General features: G+C 39.5%; 1 protein-coding gene across 2 annotated transcripts; it reads right to left on the minus strand.

The window, feature by feature from the left end:
• On the minus strand, positions 1-24960 carry ARABIDILLO-2. 2 transcript variants are annotated; one of them, XM_059587454.2, is made up of 13 exons: positions 24578-24960; positions 22896-24421; positions 22503-22661; positions 22338-22418; positions 22065-22196; positions 16089-16216; positions 15031-15118; positions 9557-9651; positions 4631-4694; positions 4341-4516; positions 3308-3529; positions 780-864; positions 1-598 (listed from the first exon to the last, which is right to left on the minus strand). In XM_059587454.2, exons 2-13 carry the CDS (start codon positions 24237-24239, stop codon positions 422-424), a joined length of 2751 nt encoding a protein of 916 aa, XP_059443437.1. In that variant the 5' UTR covers positions 24240-24421; positions 24578-24960; the 3' UTR covers positions 1-421. The 2 variants fall into 2 exon arrangements, with proteins under 2 accessions (XP_059443437.1, XP_059443445.1); XM_059587462.2 differs by having other exon boundaries at positions 22896-24960.
• Between the last annotated feature and the right edge of the window lie 317 nt (positions 24961-25277).

Genomic DNA, 25277 nt, shown 5'->3' on the forward strand with positions numbered 1-25277 from the left:
AGTCTAAAAGCAGCCTTTATATAATATGATTATAAAGACGGTTTTGTCACAACAAATGCAGACAAAAATGACAAGGTAATGGTTCTTACAAGTTACATCAATCCTCCCCCCGCCTAGAGTACCTTTAATATATGTGAAGATTTGTTACAAGAAAAAAAAAAAAAAAAAAAAGAAGGAAAAATCATTGAAACCTAGATAAACCAGCTTTAAATGCCTAAGAATGGGGGCTGAAAGGAAGAAGAAAAAAAAAATTAAAAATAAAAACGCATTTCTTCAGTACAATTGGTTCTTTTACATAGAGCTTAACAGAGAGTAGAATGTGTTCTGGTGTTGCTTGTTCTGCAGTCTATGAATGGAACCTCCATAACTTGATATGGAATTGGCAGCCCAAAGATTGTGTCTTTAAAGCTGAATTAGTATTTTAAAGTGATGGTTCCATGTGGTGGCGTTCAAGGTTGCGAAGTACAATTTTTGCAAATATTTTGGCTTCGAGAGGGGCAGTTGCTGCCGCAGCTGCAGCACGCAGAACGCGTGCTGCTCCTGCATTCTGCATAAGGCTCGCATGGTGCACAGCATGCCGGCCACCGGGGATAGTAAACTGCAGTTAAAATATGATATATGTGGAGTTTCCACCAATAAGTTTAACAGTGTCTATCAAATTTTAGTGAAAATAATTAACCCAAAAGATGATGGATGGGTACTGCCACACACAATGAGCCCCCCCGCGGGCTGGGGGGGGTGCGCGGGTGTGGGGGTAGGGAGGAGAGATGTACAATTACCTGCAGAAGAGCAAACGCAGCACATGCCTTGAGTGTAGATGATGGGTTTCTTAACATGGCAACAAATCTCCCAATTTCAGCTCCACTAAGGAATATGAAAACAAGGTACAAAAATCAGATGAAGAAAGGAAACATTATGAACTTGAAAAACATAAACACAAGTATATGGCATCACCCTCCCCCCTTTTCCCCAACCAAAAGATCAACTCCCCCACACTGAGAGAGAGAGAGATTCAGCACAGCACATTGACTTTAACATAAAGTAATTTTTGTTCACAATATAAATGACCTTCCTGCTGGAGGTTATAGAAATAAGGACAAAAAAATGGTCCATACACTAGTATCAACCAACGGAAGTTTCAAAGATCATTTAAAGTAGGAAGCACCTAAAAACTCTACCAATATAGGAGTAAATTGTTACAATCTTAAGTTTTTCATATGGCTTAAATACAATCTTAACTATGTGTATATAAGCTCTTGGGCACCCTCAACTTGCAAGCTAGTTTTCAATGATGAGTTATACTCAAGGTTGGCTCCTTTAGGCTATAAGGTGGTGTTTGGCAAAAGGCATGGCCAGCCTAGATACTGTTCAAATCCTTTTATTTGATGTGAAATTACACTATTATCCTTCATTTATTTCTCCCAAAATATCCAGGATGGAGGGGTAATATCCCGACTCCTCCTTTGCCAATTATGTTCTCTTCCTTCAAACACTCCAACACGTGCTCGGCCTTGAAATCGAGCCGTTGAAACGCCGTCAGCTTCCACGCGCGAGACTTCTGGAGCTTCTTTTTTCGCATCAAGTAAACCGTAACGAGGACCAGGGACAGAGCCGTTACGATTGCGATCACGGCCATTACGACCTTCCAAGCCCCGTAATTGCTACGGCTCCGACCCGAAACCTGACCCGGAGTGCCCACAAAAGACGGGCAAGTGGCAGGATGTGGCGGACAGAGATTGGGGTTCCCAGCGAACAAGCTGTCATCGAAAACCAAGAATTGCCCGACTGTAGGAATTGTTCCCCGAAGATTGTTTTCCGAGAGGTCTAGCGTTGTGAGGCTCGTCATGAATTTGATTTCGCTGGGGATTTGGCCTGTGAGCTGGTTTCTCGAGAAATTGAGAATGCTGAGATCCTTCAGCTTGGAAATCCCTTTGGGAATTTCATCAAACAGGTTGTTTCGACTGAAATCGGCGGAGGTTAAAGAGGTACAGCTCGAATTGAAGCCGGAATTTCGCCGTTGAGATTGTTGGCGCTCACGTTGATCCTCGAGAGTAAGTGTAGATGAAAGATTTCCTCCGGAATCTCACCTGTAAAAACTATTCATTTCCAGCAATAGAGTCTGCAAATTCTTGAAATTTCGAATTCCCGGAGGAATTTTCCCGGTGATTTGATTGCCGGAGAGCGTGAGAATTCCGAGTTCGCCTGCAGAAAGCTCGAAGGAAAGCTCGCCAGAGAAGTGGTTCTCGTTGACCTCGATCAGTGCCACCAAAGGCAAGTTGAAAATCCCCACCGGAATCGTCCCATTGAGCTGGTTCTTCATGATTCGGATCTTTGTAAGCGACTTGCATTCGCCGAGTTCTTCAGGGATTGGTCCGAAGAAGAAATTCTCCATCAAGATCAGCATCGACAATCTCCCTCCTTTGCACAAATCGCGAGGAATCAACCCGGTGAGATGATTGGTCACCACGTCGAGTTCCTTGAGCTTTCCATTGCGACCCAAGTTTTCGGGGAGTTCGAGCGTGAAGTTGTTCTCCCATAGCTGAAGCACTTCGAGATTTGGAAGGTCTGTGGAAAAATTTCAGAGAGGGGCAATATGGTAAAAAAATGTCAAAAGTTGAGTCTAAAAACCGGTCAATGGCCCAGACTATGAACAGTGTCTGGGCCATGGCTTTTGCCAAACGAAGCCTAAAGATCAGCCACCACATCGAGAATAGGATGAGACGCAGCTCGTTGAGTATGAGATCAAATGGGTTGCAATTTTGTGGTCGATTTATGGAGGTGACCTAAAGGCTTGATTAAAATATCTTGGTACTATGTCTTGGCATAGTATTAAGTTATTGAATACTGATAAATGAGTAGAACAACCAAAAGAAAAACGGTTACCACTGGGTCAATGTTGATAAAGTGGGTGGCCAAAGACACCTGCTACAGAGCATGGTAGTATGTTATGATCTAAGTGTTTCACATGGCTTACGTACAATCTTAACCATGTATAAATAAGCTCTTGAGCACACTCTTGCAAGCCGATTTTCAGGGGTGAGTTATATAGCTGAGATTTGTATAACAAATAAGGTAGTATTTTCAATTGTCTTACATGTTATTTAAACAATTACAGCTAGTTTCCTTACAGGTAACAACAAAATGACTACTACAGCAAAGAGAATAACAACTAATCAAATTCAAGACAGAAAATGACTCTGCAGAAATAAGAAATGGTTAACAACATAATGAAAGGGTTTAGAGTTGAACTGGTATAAATGTATATGAGTAGCCAGAAAGAACATGAGTTGATAGAGAGAAGGGAAACCTGCATCTCAGATGCCCTGCTTCTTGAATACGAGCTGCTTCTGTTACGTGCGACAATGATGCAGGTGCTGATGATGCAGCAGCAGCAGCAAATGCTTGTGGATCAGAAAACGTCAGGACAAAGGCTTCGATGTGTTTCAAAGCCATCCTTCTAGCCCCATCTAAACTCACACTCTTTGAAACGCTTTCTGATGAAGTCCCTATCAGAGCAAATTCATCCATTCTGCAGAGAGTAGAACAGAATTGAATTCATATAAACCCAAGTTAATTCTTCCAAAACAAGTTCAGATAACTCACATGAAGATTAATCCACAAACCATTAATGGAGATACTTTAATCTCTTGTTAACCCTTATTTTTGGGGAATTAAGGTGGAAAGTACTGCAGGTTTTAAGACAAAAGAAAAATTGTTTTAATTCTAATAACAAGATATCTCATAGGAGTTAATAGAGAATTATATGAAGCAAAAAGCTTCTCATGGCTCTCCTTCTGAAAGTTTTTTTTTTTTTAATTAATGCCATGGTATTCCACCGAGCTCAGGCCTCTTCTATATATACTGAAAAGAGTAACAATTAGTTTAGTTTTTGTACACACCTTTTGTTACTATATCCCTCAAAAACTCCAATATCCATATAAAAAGTAAATGAAAAGAAATAACAATAATACAAAGAGCAAAAAAATAAATAAATTGGTCCCCCGACATTGATGGTATAGTTATCTGTGCATTGGTAGTTTAAATTAGCTTTATATGGATAAATTGCAGTTTTGTAGCCAAGCTTTGTTTTCCAATCGGGAAATAGGCCATAACACATGGAAAAAATTTGGAAAGAAAAATTAAGTAAAAAGTCCCCCAAAAATAAAAAATAGAGATGGCATTATTATTATTATTATTATTATTATTATTATTTTTTGATAACATAGGAGAGACGGCATTATTATTAAATAAAGAAGCAAAACATCAGAAATGTAAACCTGACAAAAACAAAGAACGAGTATTGCGAGCATAATTATGTCTGTCACAGCAAATATTATTACCTCCCATCAAACATGTATGCCAATGCTAATGCAGCCATGAAGCGTGCCATTTTTGATACTGATGTCTTACAAAGATGAACTAAGGCAGAAACTCCCCCTTGCTCCACTATATGGAGAGCATTACCAGGATTAAAAGCAAGATTCCAAAGAGCTCCCGCAGCTGTTTCGTGGACATCCTGAAGGGAAAATATAGATTAAGCAAAACTTATGCCATAATTATTCTTAAAGCAGATATTGAAAATAAAAATTTTTGGTAGGGACATTGATCATTAAGAAGAGGAAATGCTTGCCTCAGCTTCGGAGCGTGCCAATGCAATTAGAGGTGCTACACCTCCTTCACGACCAATAGCAACACTGACAAATACAAAGGAAGATACATGGCATTAGAGTCTGTTAGAAGAGTTACTAGGGTTGGAGGGTAGTTTGGTCATTGTGATATTTCCCTAATCCTATATATTGGGATGTTTGTATTAGGTTAAGGATAAGCTGAATAATATTGAATCAGCCTCCTCTTCTCCCTCTAATCTTCTTGCTGCAAAACTCTTGACATAGTATCAAAGTGTGTTTTGATTCTTGGCTAATCCTCTTGTTTGGTTTTCTCTCGTTTGTGGCAGCACCGCCTGTGTGGGTTAAGCCTACACGGGCAGTGCCAGTAACCTAAAAAAAAAAAAAAACAACAACATACTTTAACATACTCTTAAAAAAAAAAAAAAAAAAAAAAAAAAAAATGTTTTGGTGATCTCCAGTGAAAAACAAAAAAGAAAAAAGAAATCCTTTACTATGCGTTTTCACGGTAGTTGGTTGTCGTTGTGCCTTGTGCAGTGGCGCTCGGTGGTTTTTTTGTTTGCTTGTTTCTTCCAAGCTTAATTGATATGATTTATATGATCCAGCTTGGGGGGGGAGCATTAGAAGAGGTATTAGGGTGAAAAGTCATTAGGGTTTGAGGGTAGTTTGGTCATTATGATATTTCCCTAATCCTATATATTAGGATGTTTGTATTAGGTTAAGGATAAGCTGAATAATATTGAATCAGCCTCCTCTTCTCCCTCTAATCTTCTTGCTGCAAAACTCTTGACAAAGCCAATATAACATATAACGAAGAATAAATTAAATCCTTCCCTAAAAGGAATTCTGGAATATTCTTTTCTTTCTTTTTTTTTTTAATAAAAGTAAAAAAAAAGTATTCATAAGAGTATCAAAATACAACCAGACTAACAATACATCAGTGATGAGAAGAGAATATCAGAATGTTTTCCAAATCCGAATAATCTTATTCATACATAAGATAAAATAATGTGAGTCATTTACGATATACAGGCACAGTAAATTGCATCCTGCCCTATGATGAATATGACAATACTTCGGAAAGAAAAATATTGTAGTACGATTGAAAGTCCCATAACTAGGGGTGTTAAATAAGCCCAGCTGCTCGTGAACTCGGCTTGGCTTGGTTAAAGTCGATTTGGTCTCGGTTCGAATAATAAATGACCCATTCACAAACACAATAATCTGCTCGAATATTAAACGAGACATACTCGAATAAACTTGGCTTAGCTCGTATAAGCTTGACTCAACTCCTTCAACTCGAATCGTTAGCTTGCTCGTATATTTAAATATACATGCTTATTAATATATATAAGCATGTATATTAGTTACTAAGTAATAAGTATGGGATATGTATCGAACCCATTACCAATCAACATAAAATTACATAGATTTGAAGCAAAGACATCAATTCAATCACTAAGATACCCATCAAATGACAAAAATTGCGAACAATATCACTTAAAGTTAAGCACAAGTTCTTTGGCACATCTCCTGCAGCTGCTTTTTTCTTCGAATTCTTACTCTGTAGCGGCACAGTTATAAAAGTCTTAGTCTTGCTAATGGGTCTGCTTTTCTCCAATTGCACAAAGTCACCAACCTTGAACTGGTCATCTGGGTCATGAGCCAGGTGATTCTTCTTCTTCCTCAGCCACCTCTTGTACTTCAGGCTTCCACAGCCACAATCTTGTCATTGGTGGCACAAACGATTTTACCCTGCATTGATTTCATGGCTCTCATGGGAGGGAGGAAGGTATGGGATTGTGGGAATGGTGGGATGAGAGAGGAAGTGCATTTGGAGAGGAAGAGAGGAGTGGATCCATGGAAGAATGGAGTGGAGATCTTGAGGGACTGTAAGGGAGGGAATTGGAAGAGAGAGGCATTGAATTGGGTTTGGGCTTGGGAGGGGATAAGGAGCTGGAGTTGTGAGCTTTAGTTTCAACTTTTTTATATCTCTTTTGTAAGTGGATTGGCCATTGTACACACCATTCTCATCCAAATTCCCAGCATTAATCTGAACGGTGGAAAGACGAAATGGACTAACACTACACAGTACCTGCAGAGATGGACGAAATCTGCCATTGACTGACCTCAAAACTCAGGCTTGAAGGTTCTCGCCCATAAAAGGAGAAGATGCCTTTTCATTCAAGTCTCACATGGGAAGGAAATGGTGGAATCCCACAAGAATAGCTCTATAAAAAGGGAAGCCACCGCATCTTTTAAAACAAAAAGAGAGCGCTAGCTTGTTTATTAAATGACATGCTCTCCATGAATAACAGTTTTTTGATGTTTTAATAAATAATTTTTTTAAGTAAAAAATATTACAAAACTCCAATCAAGCTCGAGTCACTCGAGCTCCATTGGAGGCTCGGCTTGTTAAGCTAGCCGAGTTTGAGCCTAACAAGCCAAATTCGAGCATAACTTGAAAACACGGCTCAAGCTCAAGCCGAGTTCAAGCTTCCAAGTTATGTATTTGAGCTGAGTCCGGCAGCTAAAACTCGGCTCAGCTTGGCTCGAACACAACCCTACCCATAACACAAGAAAGCTAAGACAAAGCAGTCACTCAACTTGAAAGCCACAATAACTAAAGTTATATAAAATTGATATAGCCTTGATGACTATTTCTAATACCAAAAAGACTAGTTATTTTATTCGGAGACCAGTCACTCCATTGGGAAAAGGGATATGCAATCCATCTATGTTTCCAGCGTGGCCAATTTTCCATTTTTCCACATGATGCCTTTATCAACAAGCTGCAAGATATCAAATCAGAAGACACTGAAAGCATGTTTAAGGAACTCAGCAATCATACACTGACGTAGTGTTTCTTCCCATTCATACATTCCGCCAGTGCGAGGTACTGCCCATAACTATTCCTACACCTCTGCACAAAATACGCCCTACTTCCCACCCTTAACAGTCCTGTAAAATTCCTTCAAATTCTCCCCTTTTACCACCTCCTCCACAGTTACCAACAAACAAACCACGGTAGACTTGCCCAAAACCACAGTTCCAGAGACTCCTCTGCTCTTCTCAGTGATGCGCAAACTCAAAAGCCTCTCTTAGAATGCTAGCTCAAACATTATCATTTCAGCATAATAATAACTTGCATTACCCTTCACCATCTCTAATGCTATAATGGAACCAAAAGACAAACTGCAACAAATTCGATGACAATCACATCGGGATGCACTCTCACGCATTGACTACCATTGCACCATCGGTTTTTAACTAAAAGAATAAAACATGCCACTTCTTGTTGTTCTAATAACAATATTAAGAAAAACATACAGGTTTTTTTCCTGACACAAGGATGTGCTACCCAATCAGTCTTTCAATAATATATTAGAGTAAACACATCCTTGCTTGCACTGATTTTTTTTTTTTTTTTTTTGATGAATTTGCATGCACTGAAAAATAAGCGAAACAATTTTTTGATTGGTTGCCACTTAATTGGATATGATGTACTATATCCAAGTTGGATTTTGATATAATGAATTCAAACACCCTATCAAAACTCAATCTGATTGATTTGTATCCAAGCCACTAACGGCTAGGTTGAGCACGCCCCCTACAGGCAGATTTCCACCTGCCCTGCCCCCGCATCTTCCCCCTAGCGGGGAGCGGTTTCAGGAACTGCCTGCCCATTCACAGGGGCAGAATACAGCCGTATCTGCCCCCAGCGAATGTGTATTTTTTTGCAATTCCGTTTGTTTGACCCTTTTTTTATTTTCCTCCATTTTCTCGGCAACCAAACAGAGGGTCAAACAAAGCCTAACAAATCTCAACAAACAATAAAGAAATAAACAAAGAATGTGGAGAGAGAAAGTGAGACTAACGTAATGTCCTCTGCTAACGCGTATCCACTACCATGTCATCCACCGGCGCCTTTAACAAGATCATGGAGGCCAAGAAGGCCATGCTTCCTGACAATGGGCTGTGATAGAATCTCAAATCTTAGGTCTCTCTCTCCTCCTGAGAAAGGGTTGTGGCAGAATCTCAATCAGCGCAGATGTTGGTTTGGGTAGCGTATAACTTTGGGCAGTGTGTGACTCGAAGAAAAGAAGTATGGTGCATTTGAATAATGAGAGAAAGGAGGAGGCGTGAGTGTGGAGTGAAGAAAGTCGGTGTGGGAAAACATGAAAAACCTTGGAAGAAGAAAAATGGGAGTGTTGGGAAAACGAATAGGCACGGTGGGCAAGCAGGTATTATCCGCCCCCGCATATCTTAAAACCGCTATCCGCTTGTTTTGGGTGGATTTTAAAGATTGATTTGGTCCGCTTGAGTAATGGGGGAAAAATCCGCCCATCACCCTCTTACGGGTGGGCAGATGCTTGCAGGTGGGCCGGTTATAACTGGCCCGCTGATCACCCCTACTAACAGCTGTAGGTCGCATCAATTTTTCCAGCAGAGGTAATGATATGATGTATCAAGGATATCGTCATAACAGTCAAAGCTCATTCAAACAAGGCACTATGCCCCTCTCTTCGGACTAAAAAAGAGGGAAATAAAAAATATCAAGGCACTGAGCAGGATTGGGCTTTATAATTTCTTTCAGGCGTTTACAGTTGTATTTTGTACGTTAATTCAGACAATGTGGCTATTGCAAACAAGCAGTATTGCATTTGATCAAAATCTTTTCCTCTTCACAGTTGTGTTTTGTATACCTTTCCCTCTTTCCATTTGATTAATTTTTTTATTGATAAATGTCCGTGCTCCCTCATAAGATTGTCGTTAGTTGTGCAACAATTGCTTTGTCAGTTTGCATTAGCATAATTCTTAGGTGGATCAAACAGAACATATAATCTTAGATGCATCAAAAGCTTGTCTAGGAATCACATCTGTATTGACAGAAATGAGACAACAATTATAGGAAAAAGTTCTTCACATACCTATTGGCTTCTGACACTGACAATCCCCAGAGAGCACCGGCAGCCCTCTCCTGAAGACCCGGGGAAGCATTTGAACAAGATTGTGCAAGAGCAACCTAAATTATCGAGAACAAATCTTCAAGATGCAGTGAAACTTTATAGCAGAAAATTACTGACAATTATTTTGCAATTTTGATGATTTAAATTTAAGAAAACTCATCACGCTATAAATAGATTATAACCATTGCAGCTTACCTGCAGGACACTTTAACAAAGAACTCACTCAAATCGTTCCGAAAGATTATGTAGGTAAAAGATATCTTCAACGTGAAATCAACACTTCTCACATAAGTTGGGAGAAACATATTAATTATCAGTTACTTATAAAAAGAATATTAATTAACAGAGTGAGTGAGCTTAAGTACATAATGCGTGCATGCATGTGTTGTGTTTTTGTATGTTTGTGTGTGTGTGAATATTATAAAGATGAAACATCACAAAATTAAGAAAACATATTCCATGTAAAAGCAACTTTTTTTTTATCAAATTTGATAAGGAGTATACCTAACAATTCCATACTTCTTACATGTCAACTTCAGCAAACAGGAGCCTATAGCTCATGTACCTTTTATTATGCATGATTTTCACAGAAATGATACTTCCAGTCAAAAGCAATCGATTAGTAAATTAATCAATAAGAAACTACTTATTTCAGGTGAAGGGCTTCACGCTTTTTTCCCTATATTACTGAAAGCACTAGTCAAATTTTTTTTAATAAGTAATGTTGTATATACGAAAAAGCATAGAGGGGTAGAACCCTAGTACATAGAAAATATATAAGAGAACGCCTAACTAGAAAGAGAAAAGAGGGTAAGAACGTCGGAAAAGCTAATACCTAGAGGAGCTAAATAAGTAGAGCTTTCCAAGTAAAGATAGAGAAAAAGAAAAAAAAAAAAAAAGAGGAAAAGAGTTCCTCTAAAGTCCTCTCTAGGACATTGAAGATTTTGTCATTTATTTCCCTCCAAAGGCTCCACATAAGGCAAAGAGGAACCATCTTCCACACTATCGCGCTCCGAGAGCGACCCCCTGACAACCAGCAGGCGAACAACTCTACCACACTATTAGGAGAAAGACCAAAATGACTGAAAATTGCGTTCCGTAAGGCACTGGCGGTCTCGCAGTTGAGGAGGAGATGATCGACAGACTCCCCGTTCATTTTACACATGCAGCACCTGTTGACCACGATCAAATGTCTAATCCTAAGATTGTCCATGATGAGAATCTTTCCTAGGGCTGCCGACCAGGCAAAGAAAGCCACTTTTGAAGGGGGGCTTGGTCAGCCAAATACTCTTCCAAGGGAAAGGAGGGTTATCTTTGTGAACTAGAATTTGGTAAAAGGATCTAACATTGAATTCCCCTTTGCGAGACAGAATCCACCAAAGCTTGTCCACCCCTACTCTATTCCCCCCTAAAGGAGTACAAGACAGAATAAAAGGAGGCTAGAACATCCACTTCCCAATCGTATGCCAAAGAAATAATGCTGACATTGGACTAAAGGGAGCCACTCGAATAATCCATGTTAACAGCGACATGTGCATCCTTCGCACTAGTGATGTTATATATAACACTGGAAATGCTTCGTTGAGACATACCTCGCCACACCACACATCATCCCAAAATTTGATCTTAGACCCATCACCTGGATCAAATCTGGTATGACTCGAAAAAAGCCTCCACCCCCTTCTAATGTACTTACAAAGCCCCACCCCATGCAATCTTGAAGGATTAGAGGAGCGTCACTCGCCCCAATCACAATCAAATTTGGCATCTACAATAGCTTTCCACCAAGCCTCGCTCTCATTCACATAACGCCACAACTATTTTTTTTTTTTTTGATAAATAAGTGATTCATTGAAAAGCACAGAGGAGCACAACCCTAGTACACGGGAAATATACAAAGAAATGCCCCACTAAAGGCAAAAAGATGAACATAAAGATAAAAATTGAGACATGGTGGAAATCTTAAGCACACTACAAGCTTCGGTCCAATGGAACAATGTTTGAGCCACAACCATTTCCCTAATAGGGCTTGATTGAACAACCGCAAACTCTGAATTCCAAGACCTCCTTCGGAAATAGGAGAACAAATTTTGGGGCAACTAACCAAGTGATATTTAAATTCATTACCTACTCCACCCTATAGGAAATCTCAATGAAGCTTCTCAATCCGATTTGCCACAGAAGCTGGAATGGGAAAGAGAGAAGAAATAAGTAGGTAAGTTGGAGAGAGTGATTTTAATAAGGTAACTCTACCACCCTTGGACAAGTACATTCTTTTCCAACTAGCCAACCGACGCTCGATCTTTTCCACAATGTCGTCCTAAATGGACTTAGCCTTGAAGCAAGCCCCTAAAGGAAGACCAAGGTACTTCAAAGGAAGAGAGGATGTCTCGCAACCTAGAATGCCAGCCAGCTCAACCAAGTCATCCACATTTCCCACAAGAACAAGGATCGACTTGGCCATGTTCACCTTCAACCCAGAAACAGCTTCAAAGCATACTAGTAACGCACGTAGGGAACTAATATGTTCGGTGTTGGCCCCGCAGAAGACCAAAGTATCATCTACAAACAACAAATGAGAAATAGTAGTCGTCTTGGAAGATCTAGATCCCACAGAGAAACCTGAGAGAAGGCCATTGTCAATAGTGGTTGTGATCATTCTGTTTAAAGCTTCGATGACAATAACAAACAGAAAAGAAGACAGAGGTTCTCCGTGTCTCACCCCACAAGAACTGCTGAAAAAGCCAGACGAAGAACCATTAACCAAAATGGAAAAGCGCGCCAACAAAATACAATGCGCTATTCAAGAGCACCATTTCTCCATGAAACCGCTTCTTTTCAACAAATACAATAAGAACTTCCAATTGATGTGATCATAGGCTTTCTCCATATCCAACTTACAAAGCACCCTTGGATCGCCAGCCTTGATATGGCTATCCAGGCATTCATTAGCAATTAGAACAGAATCCAATATTTGTCTTCCCTTAACAAAGGCGTTCTGAGGCTTTGAGATGATCTTCTCCAACACCCTTCTCATTCTATTGGAAAGAACTTTGGCTATGATCTTGTAAACCCCGCTTACAAGGCTCATAGGATGGAAATCCTTGAGATGCGAAGCTCCGGGCTTCTTTGGAATTAGAGCAATAAAGGTGGCATTACAACTTTTCTCAAACTAACCACGAGCGTGGAAGTCTGAAAATACCCTCATAATATCTGTTTGGATCACATCCCAGCAATCTTAGAAGAAGGCCATAGAAAACTCGTTCGGACCAGGAGCCTGTCTCTATTCACACTCTTTACCACCTCTAATACCTCTTGTTCCTCAAAAGGAAGCTCAAGACGAGAGGCATCCTCAGTGTCCAACAGATCAAAAGGAAGGTCATCCAACCTGCGCCTCCAACTATGGTGTTTTGAAAACAGAGTCTCATAGAACTAGATAGCATGATCCCCGAAATAGAGCCGCTAACCGATAGGGACTCTATGGAATTGAATCTCCTATTCGAGTTGGCAACTCGGTGAAAAAAATGAGTGCATTTAACACCCTCTTTCAGCCAGAGAACCCTAGACTTTTGTCTCCAGCTAATCTCCTATTGCAAGATAGAATTTTCCAGCTCGCTGGTTAGAAGGCTTTTTCTCGCCCTCTCTTCATTGTTTAAGCTTCTTTCACCCTCCATATTATCGAAAGCACTTAGCTCTTCAAATCTCACTCTATTAAGCAACTCCACATTACCAAACACTTGCTTGTTCCACCTTTTAATGTCTACCTTTAGAGCTTTCAGGTTTTGGGCTAAGATAAAACTAGGGATGCCTCTAAAGTGATAGGACAACCACCAAAGCCTCACTTGATCCACAAAACCATTAGTTTTCAGCCACATATTCTCAAACTTGAAAGGTCTTTAGCCCCCTTGGAAGCAATCACAATCAAGAAGAATGGGGAAATGATCGAAGCATACTCTAGAGACCCTTCTCTTAAGCAAATCAAGATACTTGGCTTCCCAATCCAGCAACATAATGAAACGGTCAATTCTGGACCAAGAGGTATTGTAGGACCATGTGAATGATCCCCCAGCTAGAGGAAGATCCATCGATCTCTGCTCTGAAATAAAGTCCAAAAACTCTAACATCGTGGAACAAAGATGGGCTCTGTCGATCTTTCACTAGGAAAACGGGCAACATTGAAATCGCCACCAATGTACCAAGGCAAATCCCACCAACTAATCAGACCAACCAACTCCTCCCAGAGAGAACTTCTCTCATTATAAAGATTGGGGCTGTAGACCCCTGCAAAAGCCCAAGCAAAGTCATCTACACTCCTGAAAGAACAGGCTGCAACATACTCCCCTGTATAAACCTTGATCTTCTCCACGAATCTCGTATCCCACATCAATAAAATGCCACCTGAAGCCCCTATGGAAGGGACATAACACCAATCGGCATGAAGGCAACCCCACAAACTAGAAATGACACTGCTGGAAATAAAATCCAGTTTAGTTTCTTGCAAACAAATGATATCAGCCTTCCATTGCCTTGGAAGATTCCTAACCCTCAACCGCTTGTCACCAACGTTTAACCCTCTAACGTTCCACGATAACAATTATGGCTTCATTAAATAACTCTTTGAGCCCTCCCCTTGTTTCGAACCCGAGAAGTACTAGCACTATGAGCTTCGTAATTGATGGAGCTAAACAGGTTATTCAACTCTCTCGTGCCTTTCTTTCCCACCGTTGAGCCAGAAGCCATGCCCCGATGAGCATTGCTGGCAATAATGTCAGCAAATAAAGCTGATAATTTCCACTCGGAATCAAAACTGACCCACACCTTTCCCTACCATCGTATTCTTCTATAACCAGGAAACCACCATGTCTGTTGAAACAATGTTGCGCTAGAACACAGGGAAAGCCAGGCTTGGCCTGATCCTTGAAAACCCTTGAGTCCTTCGCTGCCACCAGCTCATCGAAAATATCCAATAGCCAAACTGCTTCTTGGTTGCTCAGACAGACGGACCACAGCAAGCCTCTACATCTCTCTTGGATTTTCAAGCCAGTAGAGCCATCCTTCACCAACATCTCTAAGTCTTTGGATTCCACAGACCAACTTCTTGACAGACCCATACAAACGTCACGCGAGGAGCCCCAGCTAAACGACAGGGGACAAACGAGAGGAGGAGTAACGCACCTCCGCGCCCCACCTCCGGGAAAGAAAGGGTAGGAGAGAGAAGAGAGAAAATTTGGATGCTACGGGACAAAAGGGTCGTTTCGTTTAGGTGGACTTGGTGTGCACTAGTCAATTAAGAAGGCACTTTCTAAATAGGCATCGAACAGCATATCTCACAAATACTTCCTCTTGAAGCACTTCTTATTATAGGATGTTATGCAAAATTCAATGTAGGATCAAACAACTAAAATGGTTTGGGCTCAAAAAGGTAAATTTCATACCAAAGCCTCTACACCACCAGCAGCTGCAATTGCTTCTCGATTTCTGTCATCAAACGATAAATTCCACAATGCACCAGCAGCTTCTTGCCTATTTGATAAGCAGATACAGTGATCAGATAAAACTGATAAACAAACAACGCTATAATGATATAAAAGAGGCTCATTTAAGATAAAACAACAAGGGAATATTTTAATCCTGCTTGCAGAAACAGAAGTTCAGATTCACGAGTTTAAAAAAACATTGGTCTCATAAAGTACAAAAGTTCCAATTAGAGTGACCAAGGAAAAAGAATGAATTTCTCCCATAAATGCCTCAATAAGTCTACAAAATATAATTTGAAGAAGATTGGTATGTAGACAGTAGTTGCGAGTCAACATTGACAGCATTGATAAGTTCCAAATTATTTAGTCAGAAATGTCACAAAACCCCCTGCCCTTGGGGGATTTCCACAGCGACGGCATCTTTTGAGTGGCTGAAAGGGTAAAAATAACCCAAAATCCATAGTAAGGAAGCTACAGTGGATATTACTGTTAAAGTTGTAAAATGTTAAATGAATAATAGTAGATTCAAGACTCCATTTTGCATTAGTAATCATTTTCTCAAAATAAATAAATGAAAAAAGGCACTAGCTTCAAAGACAACCATTACAAAATAAGCAGACAGATAAGTTATAACTGCTAGAAATATACTTAGTATTACCCGAGAAGCCTTCCATATGTAAAATAAAGCCTGAAGCATTATTACAATCAAACACCAACATGAAACTTTTCGAGGGTAAGAAACATGCCCATCAAATAGACATATCTAAACAGTTACAAAATGCAGTCTGGGGAGTTCTTTGTTTCCCCTATTTCTTCTTTTGGGGTGCCCCACCAGGGTGAGGAGCCTGCCACTCAGTGTTTATACAAAAATGCATTTATCAAAAAGAATGAAAATAGTTGGAAGATGATTAAAAAAATGACAATATTATGTAAGTTAGAAGCCATGGATCAGTGAATCTATTAGCTATAATGAAGATTAAATAGGAAATATAAATTCAGAAGAAATTGTTAATTACCTGACACCTTCGTGAGGAGATCGTGTAAGCTGAACAAGTGCTTCAAGAGCACCTGCCTCTTGTCCAACAGCAGCATTGTTACTGTTGCTATCTCCATGAGCAGCCAAATTAGCTAAGGCACGAGCAGCCTGCATATACAAGGAGTGCACCAAATTAGTTTGGAACAAAGCCACATGCAGACACAAATAGAGAAATGAAGTATACATTTTAAATTAGATGTGTGTGTGTGTGGGGTGTGGGTGTGGGTGTGGGTGTGGGTGTGGGGGGGAGAGAGAGAGCAATGGGAACTCCCTGTAGAAAACCCATTGTGCCAGATAATATTACAGAACCATTTGAAACATGAAATCGGATATCAATGACTACATCAATTTTAAGATGTTATAATCATACCATTTTAGCCAAGCGAGGCATAAATCACTGGCTCTCTCTCACTATATTTTTTGGTACGTAATCGCAAATTCATTAAAAAGCGCAACCCAAGTACTTTTAAAGTATACAAGAGAAACACCTACCCAAAGAAGAAAAAATATCAAGAAAAGCATGAAAGTTAGAAATATTAAAGTCAAAGGCAGCCGCCTGATAATAAAGTGTCTTGAAGAAAACGCCTTTAATTCCACCATTGTCTGCTTCCAGTCTTCAAAATTCTGATTATTTGTTTCCTTTCACAGACGCCACATTAGGCAGGACAGAACCATCTTCTACACTGCAGCGTTTTAATGACTACCAAATTGCCCTCTCCAGCATGCAAAAATGTCTACCCATCTAGGCCTAACCCAAGTTAACCCTACACAACTGAAGATCGTATTCCATAGAGCACTAGCAATCTCACAATGGAGTAAAAGGTGATCCACTAACTCCCCACTCTTCTTACACATACAACACCAATCAACCACTTCGTTTTCTTAGGTTATCCATGGTGAGGATTTACCCTAAAGTGGTCAACCAAGCAAAGAATGCCATTCTAATAGAAACCTTATTCCGCCAAATACTTCTTCAAGGGAAAGGAGTACTATCATGGAGACTAAGGACATTGTAGAATGATCTAACATCGAATAACCCTCCCTTGGAAGGTACCTAAGTTTTCACCTCCCCGTCTCAATCTAAAGTGCAAACAAATTGAAGAATGAGGTAAAGAGATCCTCCTCCTAGTCTTGAACCAATATGATAAAGTTAACATACCACTAATGAGTCATTAGAAAACTCCAAATAATTTGCCACGAAAGCATCCTTAAAATGGGCATGTTGAACAAGTCCAAAAAAGCTACTTTCAGGGCCTGATCACCGTACCACACGTCATGCCAAAATCTAATTTAGGAATCATCACCCACCTCAAATCTAGTGTGATTAGAAAAATCCACCCAGAACCACTTAATATTTTTTCATAACCCCATCTCATATGACACATGAACCTCAATTAAACACCACCCACCCCACAAGTTTCCATATTTAGAATCCACTACCACCCTCTAGAGGGCCTCTCTCTCATGAATAGCATAATAGCCACTTCCCCAAAGCACTATATTCATCACAATTGAATTTCAAACTCCCAAACCTCTTTCGAAGATCGGAGAGCAAAGCTTAAGCCAACTACCCAAGAGGAATTTGAACTCATCACCAATGCCACCCCACAAAAACTCTCATTACAACTTCTCTATGCGATTGGCAACACCAACTGGGGGGGGGGGGGGGGGGGAAAGACATGACGTACACAAATTAGATAAGATACTTTTAATCATGGTAACCCTCCAACCCTTTGACAAATACAACCTCTTCCAGTGCTCTATCTCCTCAATAATGCCATCCCAAATAGAATTGGCCTTAAACAAAGCTCCCAACGGAAGACCTAGGTATTTCATAGGAAAAAAAAAAGATCCTGCAACACAAAATGCTAGTAAGACCTTCAACATTATTGCCATTGCCAACAGGGGACCAACTTTGATTTAGCCAGATTCATCCTCAAACTTAAGACTGCTTCGAAGCATAAGAACAAGCAATGCATTTTTTTATAAGTAATCGAGATATCATTAAATGCATACAAAAAGTATACAATAGAAACCACCTAACTAGTATGAGCAAAAAGAACATGAAAATCATAATAACTAATCACCAAAGAAAAACAAAAACAGTTGTCCAAAGATACAGGGCATTGAAGAATAAAGACTTAATCTCCTCCAAAGTCCTCTCACAGTCCTGAAAACTTTTGTTGTTCATTTCCCTCCATAGACACCACAAAAGCCACGAAGGCACCATATTCCACGCAACAACACTCTTAAGTGTTGCCAACAATCCACCAAAAAGCATACAAGTCGACTACTCATTTATGCATAACCCAAGACAGCCTACATCAACTGAGGAAAACATTCCAAAAGGCTCAAACAACCCTCTTTTGGAGGGGACCCACTACAGCTTGTTCTCACCCTCCTGTAAATACAACACCCTGAAAAATGAGGAAAAGATATCCACCTTCCAATCATGAGCCGCTCTAGAAAAGTTTACATTTGACTAAATGAAACCACTAGAAAGTTTCACATTAGCTACAACAAAAGCATCCTTTGCGCAAGTAATACCATCTAAATATAGAAAGGATTTTTTAAGGGCCATATTTCTACACCACAAACCATGCCAGAATTTAACCTTAGAGACCTCAAATCTTGAAGCCATTGGCCCTGAACACTCAAGATTGTCATTCACACAAGGTGGACAACAATTCAAAGGCTCACAAACGATGCGTTCCCCCGAGAGCATAAAACCAATTCCAAACATGGCTGACTATTCCCTTCTATACAACACACATCAAGCCCCGCCAAAGTGGCAGAATCTTTAACACCCAAAAAACTATTCATCTCCCTCCTTGGGAACCAAATCACTCTCCTTACCCTAATTCAAGTCACCTATCTCCTTAGCCACATCAAGTCCACCACTCCCCCCCCACCCACCACACACACACATAAGACACTTAAATTGTAGTGTAAATTGATTCCACTCACTTACCACATTGTGTGGTTTCCATATATATATATATATATATATATATATATATAGACAAGATTTCTTATCAAAATATATATAGACAAGATTTACAATAGAGTTACAATTGATATCTACTACCTAGAATCACGATTATCATAGTGATAATAACGTGATCGAACACTACGACAACATTAGGATAGAAGTCGAGCTTTCTTTCTGTTCTTATCTCTTCTAACTATCTTCTGAAGATTGAGATCACTGTGAAATGTAGTTCTCGGTGGATTAGACTTCCTATGAGAGTTGTAGTTCTCTAAGGATTAGTAGTTGTAGAGTCCACTTCTGCCTCTAATTTGTCTTGTACTTTAACACCCCCCCAATTGCCCAAAAAGTGATGACAAAGGAGACAAATCCAAGCCCAACAAGATCCCTTTCCCCCCCTTTTACCACCACTACCCACTCATAAGATTTTGGGATTACCTCATCAACACAAAGGCCCATACTATGTGCATTAATTGGATCTGATGCTAAAGTCTCCTTTTCTGTCGCCAAACCAACCAAACCCAATAGTTTATCGTCGATGATAGAATCTACGCCCGAATCTAAAGTCTTGCCCAAACCTGATAAACTTTCCAAATTGGAAGATTCATCATCAAAACCCATGACCAGAGGCTCATAATTGAAAACAATCGTAGCTACCTAACCGCCAGTGAAATCTAAGCTTGGGGATTAAACAAGAGGTTGCGGTCAAGCATCCTTCGACAAGACCACAGACAAAACGCCATTGACAACATAAATGACACTATCATCCCCTGAAATCCCATTCCCCTCATCTCTCAATTGAATGACGGCAGCTACAAAACCCACCGGTGACTCACTCGGAAGACCATCATCCCAAATAGAGCTCGGGCTTGCACCCACACAGCCCACACTAGTACTCAAGCCCAACCCCAAGTTAGCAGAAACTAGTCCCATGATTTCACCCTCCACTTAGGGGCGGGTTTGACCCTGTCGCACCTTTTTTTTGACCCAATAGCAAAGGTTTGAGTTTCAAAGAACCAAATGAGGCCTGCAAAACTAGGGTTAGGCTTCAGCCCACCGCACCTTCCCCTATTGGGCTAACATTAAACCCTAACCCAGTAAGACCCAAGCCCACATCCATACACTCAAGAACCTAGTCTAACTCTTCTCTCAGGCGTGCCAATTGGGCTCGCAAATCATGATAGACACATTTGTCTCTTGTGTCACCCATTGAGCGGTTCTTCCCTTCTACCACGCAAGTTGTCTGACAACCACCTTTAGCGTAAACAGTACATACCTCCCCAGTCCTTCCCCAATAGTTAGCTCATCATACCATCAATCATGTAGCATCATGGTTAACCGCAATAGTCTTGCTAGTGATTGTCGCACTTCCCCGACCCAACCAATACCTTTGTATATGAACTCTTAGCCATCTCTTCCCCAGAACAAGCTCTATGGACGCGAAGGTCACACCACCATGCTTAACGATGCATGGCCACAAGGAACCCCAAAAGAGCTACTCTGTTACCACTGCCATATGTTGGCTAGAAAAGCGCACCTATTCCACCTCTTCATCTAGCGCCGAAGGACACCCCAAAGAAAGTTGAAACCTTTAGCAGCTCAAAAGCACAACTATTCCACTCCTTTCTTCTCAACCTTTCGGTATAACAATGAAACCCTAGCACATACTTCTGTCGTGTTCCGCCAACGCCAATGGCTTTGTCTCCCTTTTATAGTTGTTTTCTATCCTTTTTACTTTTTAACATCTTAATCTCAGCCTGTTTTCAAGCACCATCATAAACATGGGGCACATTCTTAGAATAGAGGGAGGGAAACAACGGTCAATTTAACATTTACAAAATGAGTTTCAAAGCCAAAATCCACCACAATCATGAATCTTGACCATATTTGAAGTCCTATTTCTTTTCTTAAGAATTCAACCATTCATATCTATATAATAGAGAGTTGTTAGCACATTGAGCATAAAATGTAGGGTCCAATCTGATAACCCAGCTCATGCCACAAAAAAAGCTACCTAACTACTCCACTTACTAAAATTGAAAATTAAATTATATGTTTAAAACCGAAAAAGAAATCCAAAAGCTACTAAATTTCAATATGTTGATCTTTGATAATAAGCCAACAGATATCTTGAAAGCACGCCACTTTGAATCCCGATCTTTGATTGGCAAGTTATATAAACTAGCTTATAACCCGCGCAATGCGCGGGATTCTTCATTACAATTTAATTATAAAATTAAAAAATATTATAATCGTACTTTTCATAAGTATTATGAAATTTACTTTTTCATAATTGCAAGAGGAAAACTTGAATTTTGCTTGATCAAAACATTAATATAAAATTAGAAAGAATCTCTAATATTGTTGGTTAATACTTATTAGATTTCAACACAAATAAAACTCAAAATTATGAACATTCGAAAAAGTACTTTGGTTGTAGAAAAAAAATATGCGCGAGATTCTTTATTATAGTTTAATTTCAAATTTTAAACACATCTCTATCGAACTTTTCATTATAGGTTGTCAAAAAAAAAAAAAAAACTATCAAAGTCGCATAAAATTTTACTATATATCATAAGGCCGTTAACTTTAATTAGTTTAATCCATATAAATTTCAACATGATTTGATTTGTATTATTTGTTTCCTTATTTGATTTTGATATTAATAATACTTAATTTATTGAATAATTTATATATGAAAAACTCTTCAAATATAATTAAATGCCATTAATTACGCTAATTTAATGAACTGGTTTTTACTTTAAAAACCAATTCACTCTTAAAAAACCGATTCACAAATTATGCCTTAAAAACCAGTTTAGCATTAAAACAAAAAAAGGTTCACGCCACATGTCACAATATTAAAACACTTCTGAGAGTGATTCGGCTTTTATATATATATACATATGCTTACAACATTGGCAATATGCTCATTTGAGACGGTCTATTTTAACAATGAAAATATACCTGCTCTTGCACTCCCTCGGATTTGCAACTACGGGCAAGCATTACTAAAGCATGTACACCGCCTGCCACTGCAACCTCTGTGCTACACTTGTCATCAGCTGCCAAATTTGCCAATGCACCAGCTGCACGTTCCTGAAAATACATAAACATAAAACAAGCCACAACTTAATTATCATGCAACAATAACTTCCAATTGTATGCAAGTGAAAATCAAGAAAAGCATGAAAGGCTTGTAGCTAAGCAAAAAGAATACATGATATTAAGGGAACATACCAGGACTGCATCACCACCATTAGCCCATTTGAATATAAGATCAACTAATGCTTTTACTCCACCAGCTTTAGCGATGGCGCCCTAATAGGGAATTCTCATGTATTCAGAGCTATAAATTTAGAGTTTATGCCATACAATGAGAGACTAAATTCCAAAACATCAAACCTTGTGCTCTTCTCCAACAGAAAGATTCCATAATCCTCCAGCAGCTTCTTCAGCAACCAGCCTATTCATGGACCTCGCCAAACCAGCAAGAATATTGATTCCTCCTTCTTCAGCAACAGCTTTTGCGACATTGTTATTCACAGACAAGTTTGCTATAGCCTACACAATAAAAATATCAAGATAAAAAGGAAACAAGTTAACCTGATTCCACATTTACACCTACAAGCTCACACTGTAGTAAACTAATGAAAATAATTGCAGAATGACCATGAATGCATGATGTCCATTGTAGGAAGTACTCTTATCAAAATCTACCCAGCCCATCTTTTTAGACCAAAAATAAATTAAACTTATTAAAAATCAGATGGTTCATAATTGGAAAAATAAATTTACCTTAGCAGCCTCTGCTTGAAGCCCTTCCCGCCAAGATTTTGCTAGGTCTAGAAGGAGACGTATGCCACCATCTCGCATAACTGCATCAGCCCTTCCCCAATCTATGTTGGCGTTTTCATCTTCAACGACAACAAACGATGCAAGTCCTGTAGCTGCCCTCTCTTGAACATCCTCTTGTGAGCTCTCCATTAAACTAAGCAGCAGTGCTGCACCTTGTTTGAGCCAAAAATCATCCAAACCCTGTTGAATGCTCTCGGCAATGCGCAAAAGTGTATGGGATAGGATCCACTCAACCCAATTCATGATTTCATCCAAGTTTTTGTCCTTATTCTTTATGTTCCTCCAATCCAAAAACACATTTTTCGCTTTGTTCGTTGTATCGACAAATAACGAAGCTATTTCTTTGAAAATATCAGTAAAAAGGGCAAGCAGCAGTTTACCTTTATTTTTATTGACATGAAAACTAGCATATTCTTCGATAACTGGACAATTCAAGGCACACAAAACCTTCAAGCTGTCTGATGAGGATAACAATCTTGACACAGCAGCTGCACCAATATCAGTTCTTGAAACGTCTAACCCAGTCAACTTAGGCAGCTTATGCCAGAAGTCCGAAACCACACCCCACTTCATATTTGATGTCCCAGAAACTGAGAGGAAACGAACTGATACTACATTTCCCAAAGCCATCTCATCTACATTGAGGCAGTCTATAAACCCAATATCAGTCAAATTTGGACAATGCTTAGCCAAGGCATTAATGGCATCACCATGAACATCCCTAATTCCTGAAAGTCGAAGCCTTTTCAATTTAGAACAACAAAACGCTATTGCTTTTATTGCATCACTGCTGATCCTTTCACAGAAATCTGGCCCAAGCTGGAGGCTTTCAAGTGCCTCGTGTCGAGCCACAATCACAGAAAGAGTCGCATCGGTTATTTTCCTGCAATAATCGCCACTTATTTCGCACAAATTCCTAGCTTGAAGATGTATTACTGCATCAGCAGACTCTGCACCACGAAACCTAAGCTTCTGAAGATTCACACATCTAAAAGCAAGGGAAGCTGCCATGGAAACATCACATTTGTGTGCACGAAGATCCAAAGAGTTCCACAAACAAGGAGACATTCCTAGAACCCTCCATGTACTACAGGTTGATGATAAGCTTGCACGGTCACGATAATTCAGACACGAAAACAGCTGAATCACTGTATCATCAGGCAGGTTAGTCCAATCTACATTCCCTTTTCTCCCGAAAACCAAAACTTCATCTTCTACTTCAGGATAACTTGGCAAAACAACCTTCCCCTTCCTCGCCACCTTCCGCCGCACCCTACGACTCATATCTCAATCAATTCACACAGACCCAGATACCAATACTGTTCAACCTCATCTGCGCAAATCTTATAATTGATACAGACCCAAAAACATATATCATTACCCTCAGTCCTCAGATACCCAATTCCCAAAACCACTTAAGGAACACAAAAACACCCAGAAAGCAATAGTCTTTCACCTCAAAAACCCTAAAACTCAAACAAGCATTGAAATTGTAAATATAGCTCACACAATTAAGGATTCATAATACACATAAAACGCAAGGCCACCTATATCCAATATCCGAGAAAATCCGGAATCAAAAATTCATTACAGGATGCAAAATCAACAATTATTTATCCTACCTGAGAGCTGAGGCTACGTGGGTTCGCTGGTAAACCCTTAAAATCTTCAAGATTCTCCACGAAATTATGTCTCTTACAGAATTAGATTGAAGAAGCTTCAATGGATGAGAGAGAGCGAGAGAGAAAAAAGACAGAGATAGAGAGGGAGAGAGGAGACAGAGCTGAGGGCGAAGAATTCAGGTAGGTATTAAGACAGAGAAGAAAGCCAAACCCTCATAGCATGTGTCTACCCCCCTCCCCAATATTTCCTTGTTTGTTGTGGTTTTTGTTGTTGTGCACCAGGGGGGAGAGAGTGGTGTCAAACTCTAGCCTCATCAGGGATTATTACCAATCTATTCTCACCTCCATTGTACATTATTGACGGTTTTTTAAAGATTGTATATGTGATATTTTCTTTTGATGCCGTTTTTTGAAGATTGTATATGTGAATATGTGATATGGTCTTCAGTTTTTTTTTTTTTTTTTTTGGTTTATATATATATATATATATATATATAGATAATATTTTCTTTCTTTTTTTTCTTTTTTTTTGGCATGAAAACTTGCTTTTTTTTTGTTCTCTTCTTTACCAAAGCCAGGCAAAGAAAATTAGTAGATTGAAATGTTTGAATTTAGTTTATATTATTATCAAGTTTTTTTAATATTTTTATCGAGTTTGTTATTTACAAAATCGAGTTAAATCCAAGCTTAATTTAAGTTT

Source organism: Corylus avellana, chromosome 2, assembly GCF_965113065.1.
Source record: "Corylus avellana chromosome 2, dhCorAvel1.hap1.2, whole genome shotgun sequence".
Lineage (NCBI taxonomy): Eukaryota > Viridiplantae > Streptophyta > Magnoliopsida > Fagales > Betulaceae > Corylus > Corylus avellana.

Coding starts and splice junctions, on each gene's coding strand:
- ARABIDILLO-2 (XM_059587454.2), bottom strand. CDS start 24,239: ATGAGTCGTAGGGTGCGGCGGAAGGTGGCGAGGAAGGGGAAGGTTGTT. Junction 22,662..22,895: donor TTCAAGCAGAGGCTGCTAAG/GTAAATTTATTT, acceptor TTTATTGTGTAG/GCTATAGCAAACTTGTCTGT. Junction 865..3,307: donor GCAGGGCATCTGAGATGCAG/GTTTCCCTTCTC, acceptor CATATTCCTTAG/TGGAGCTGAAATTGGGAGAT.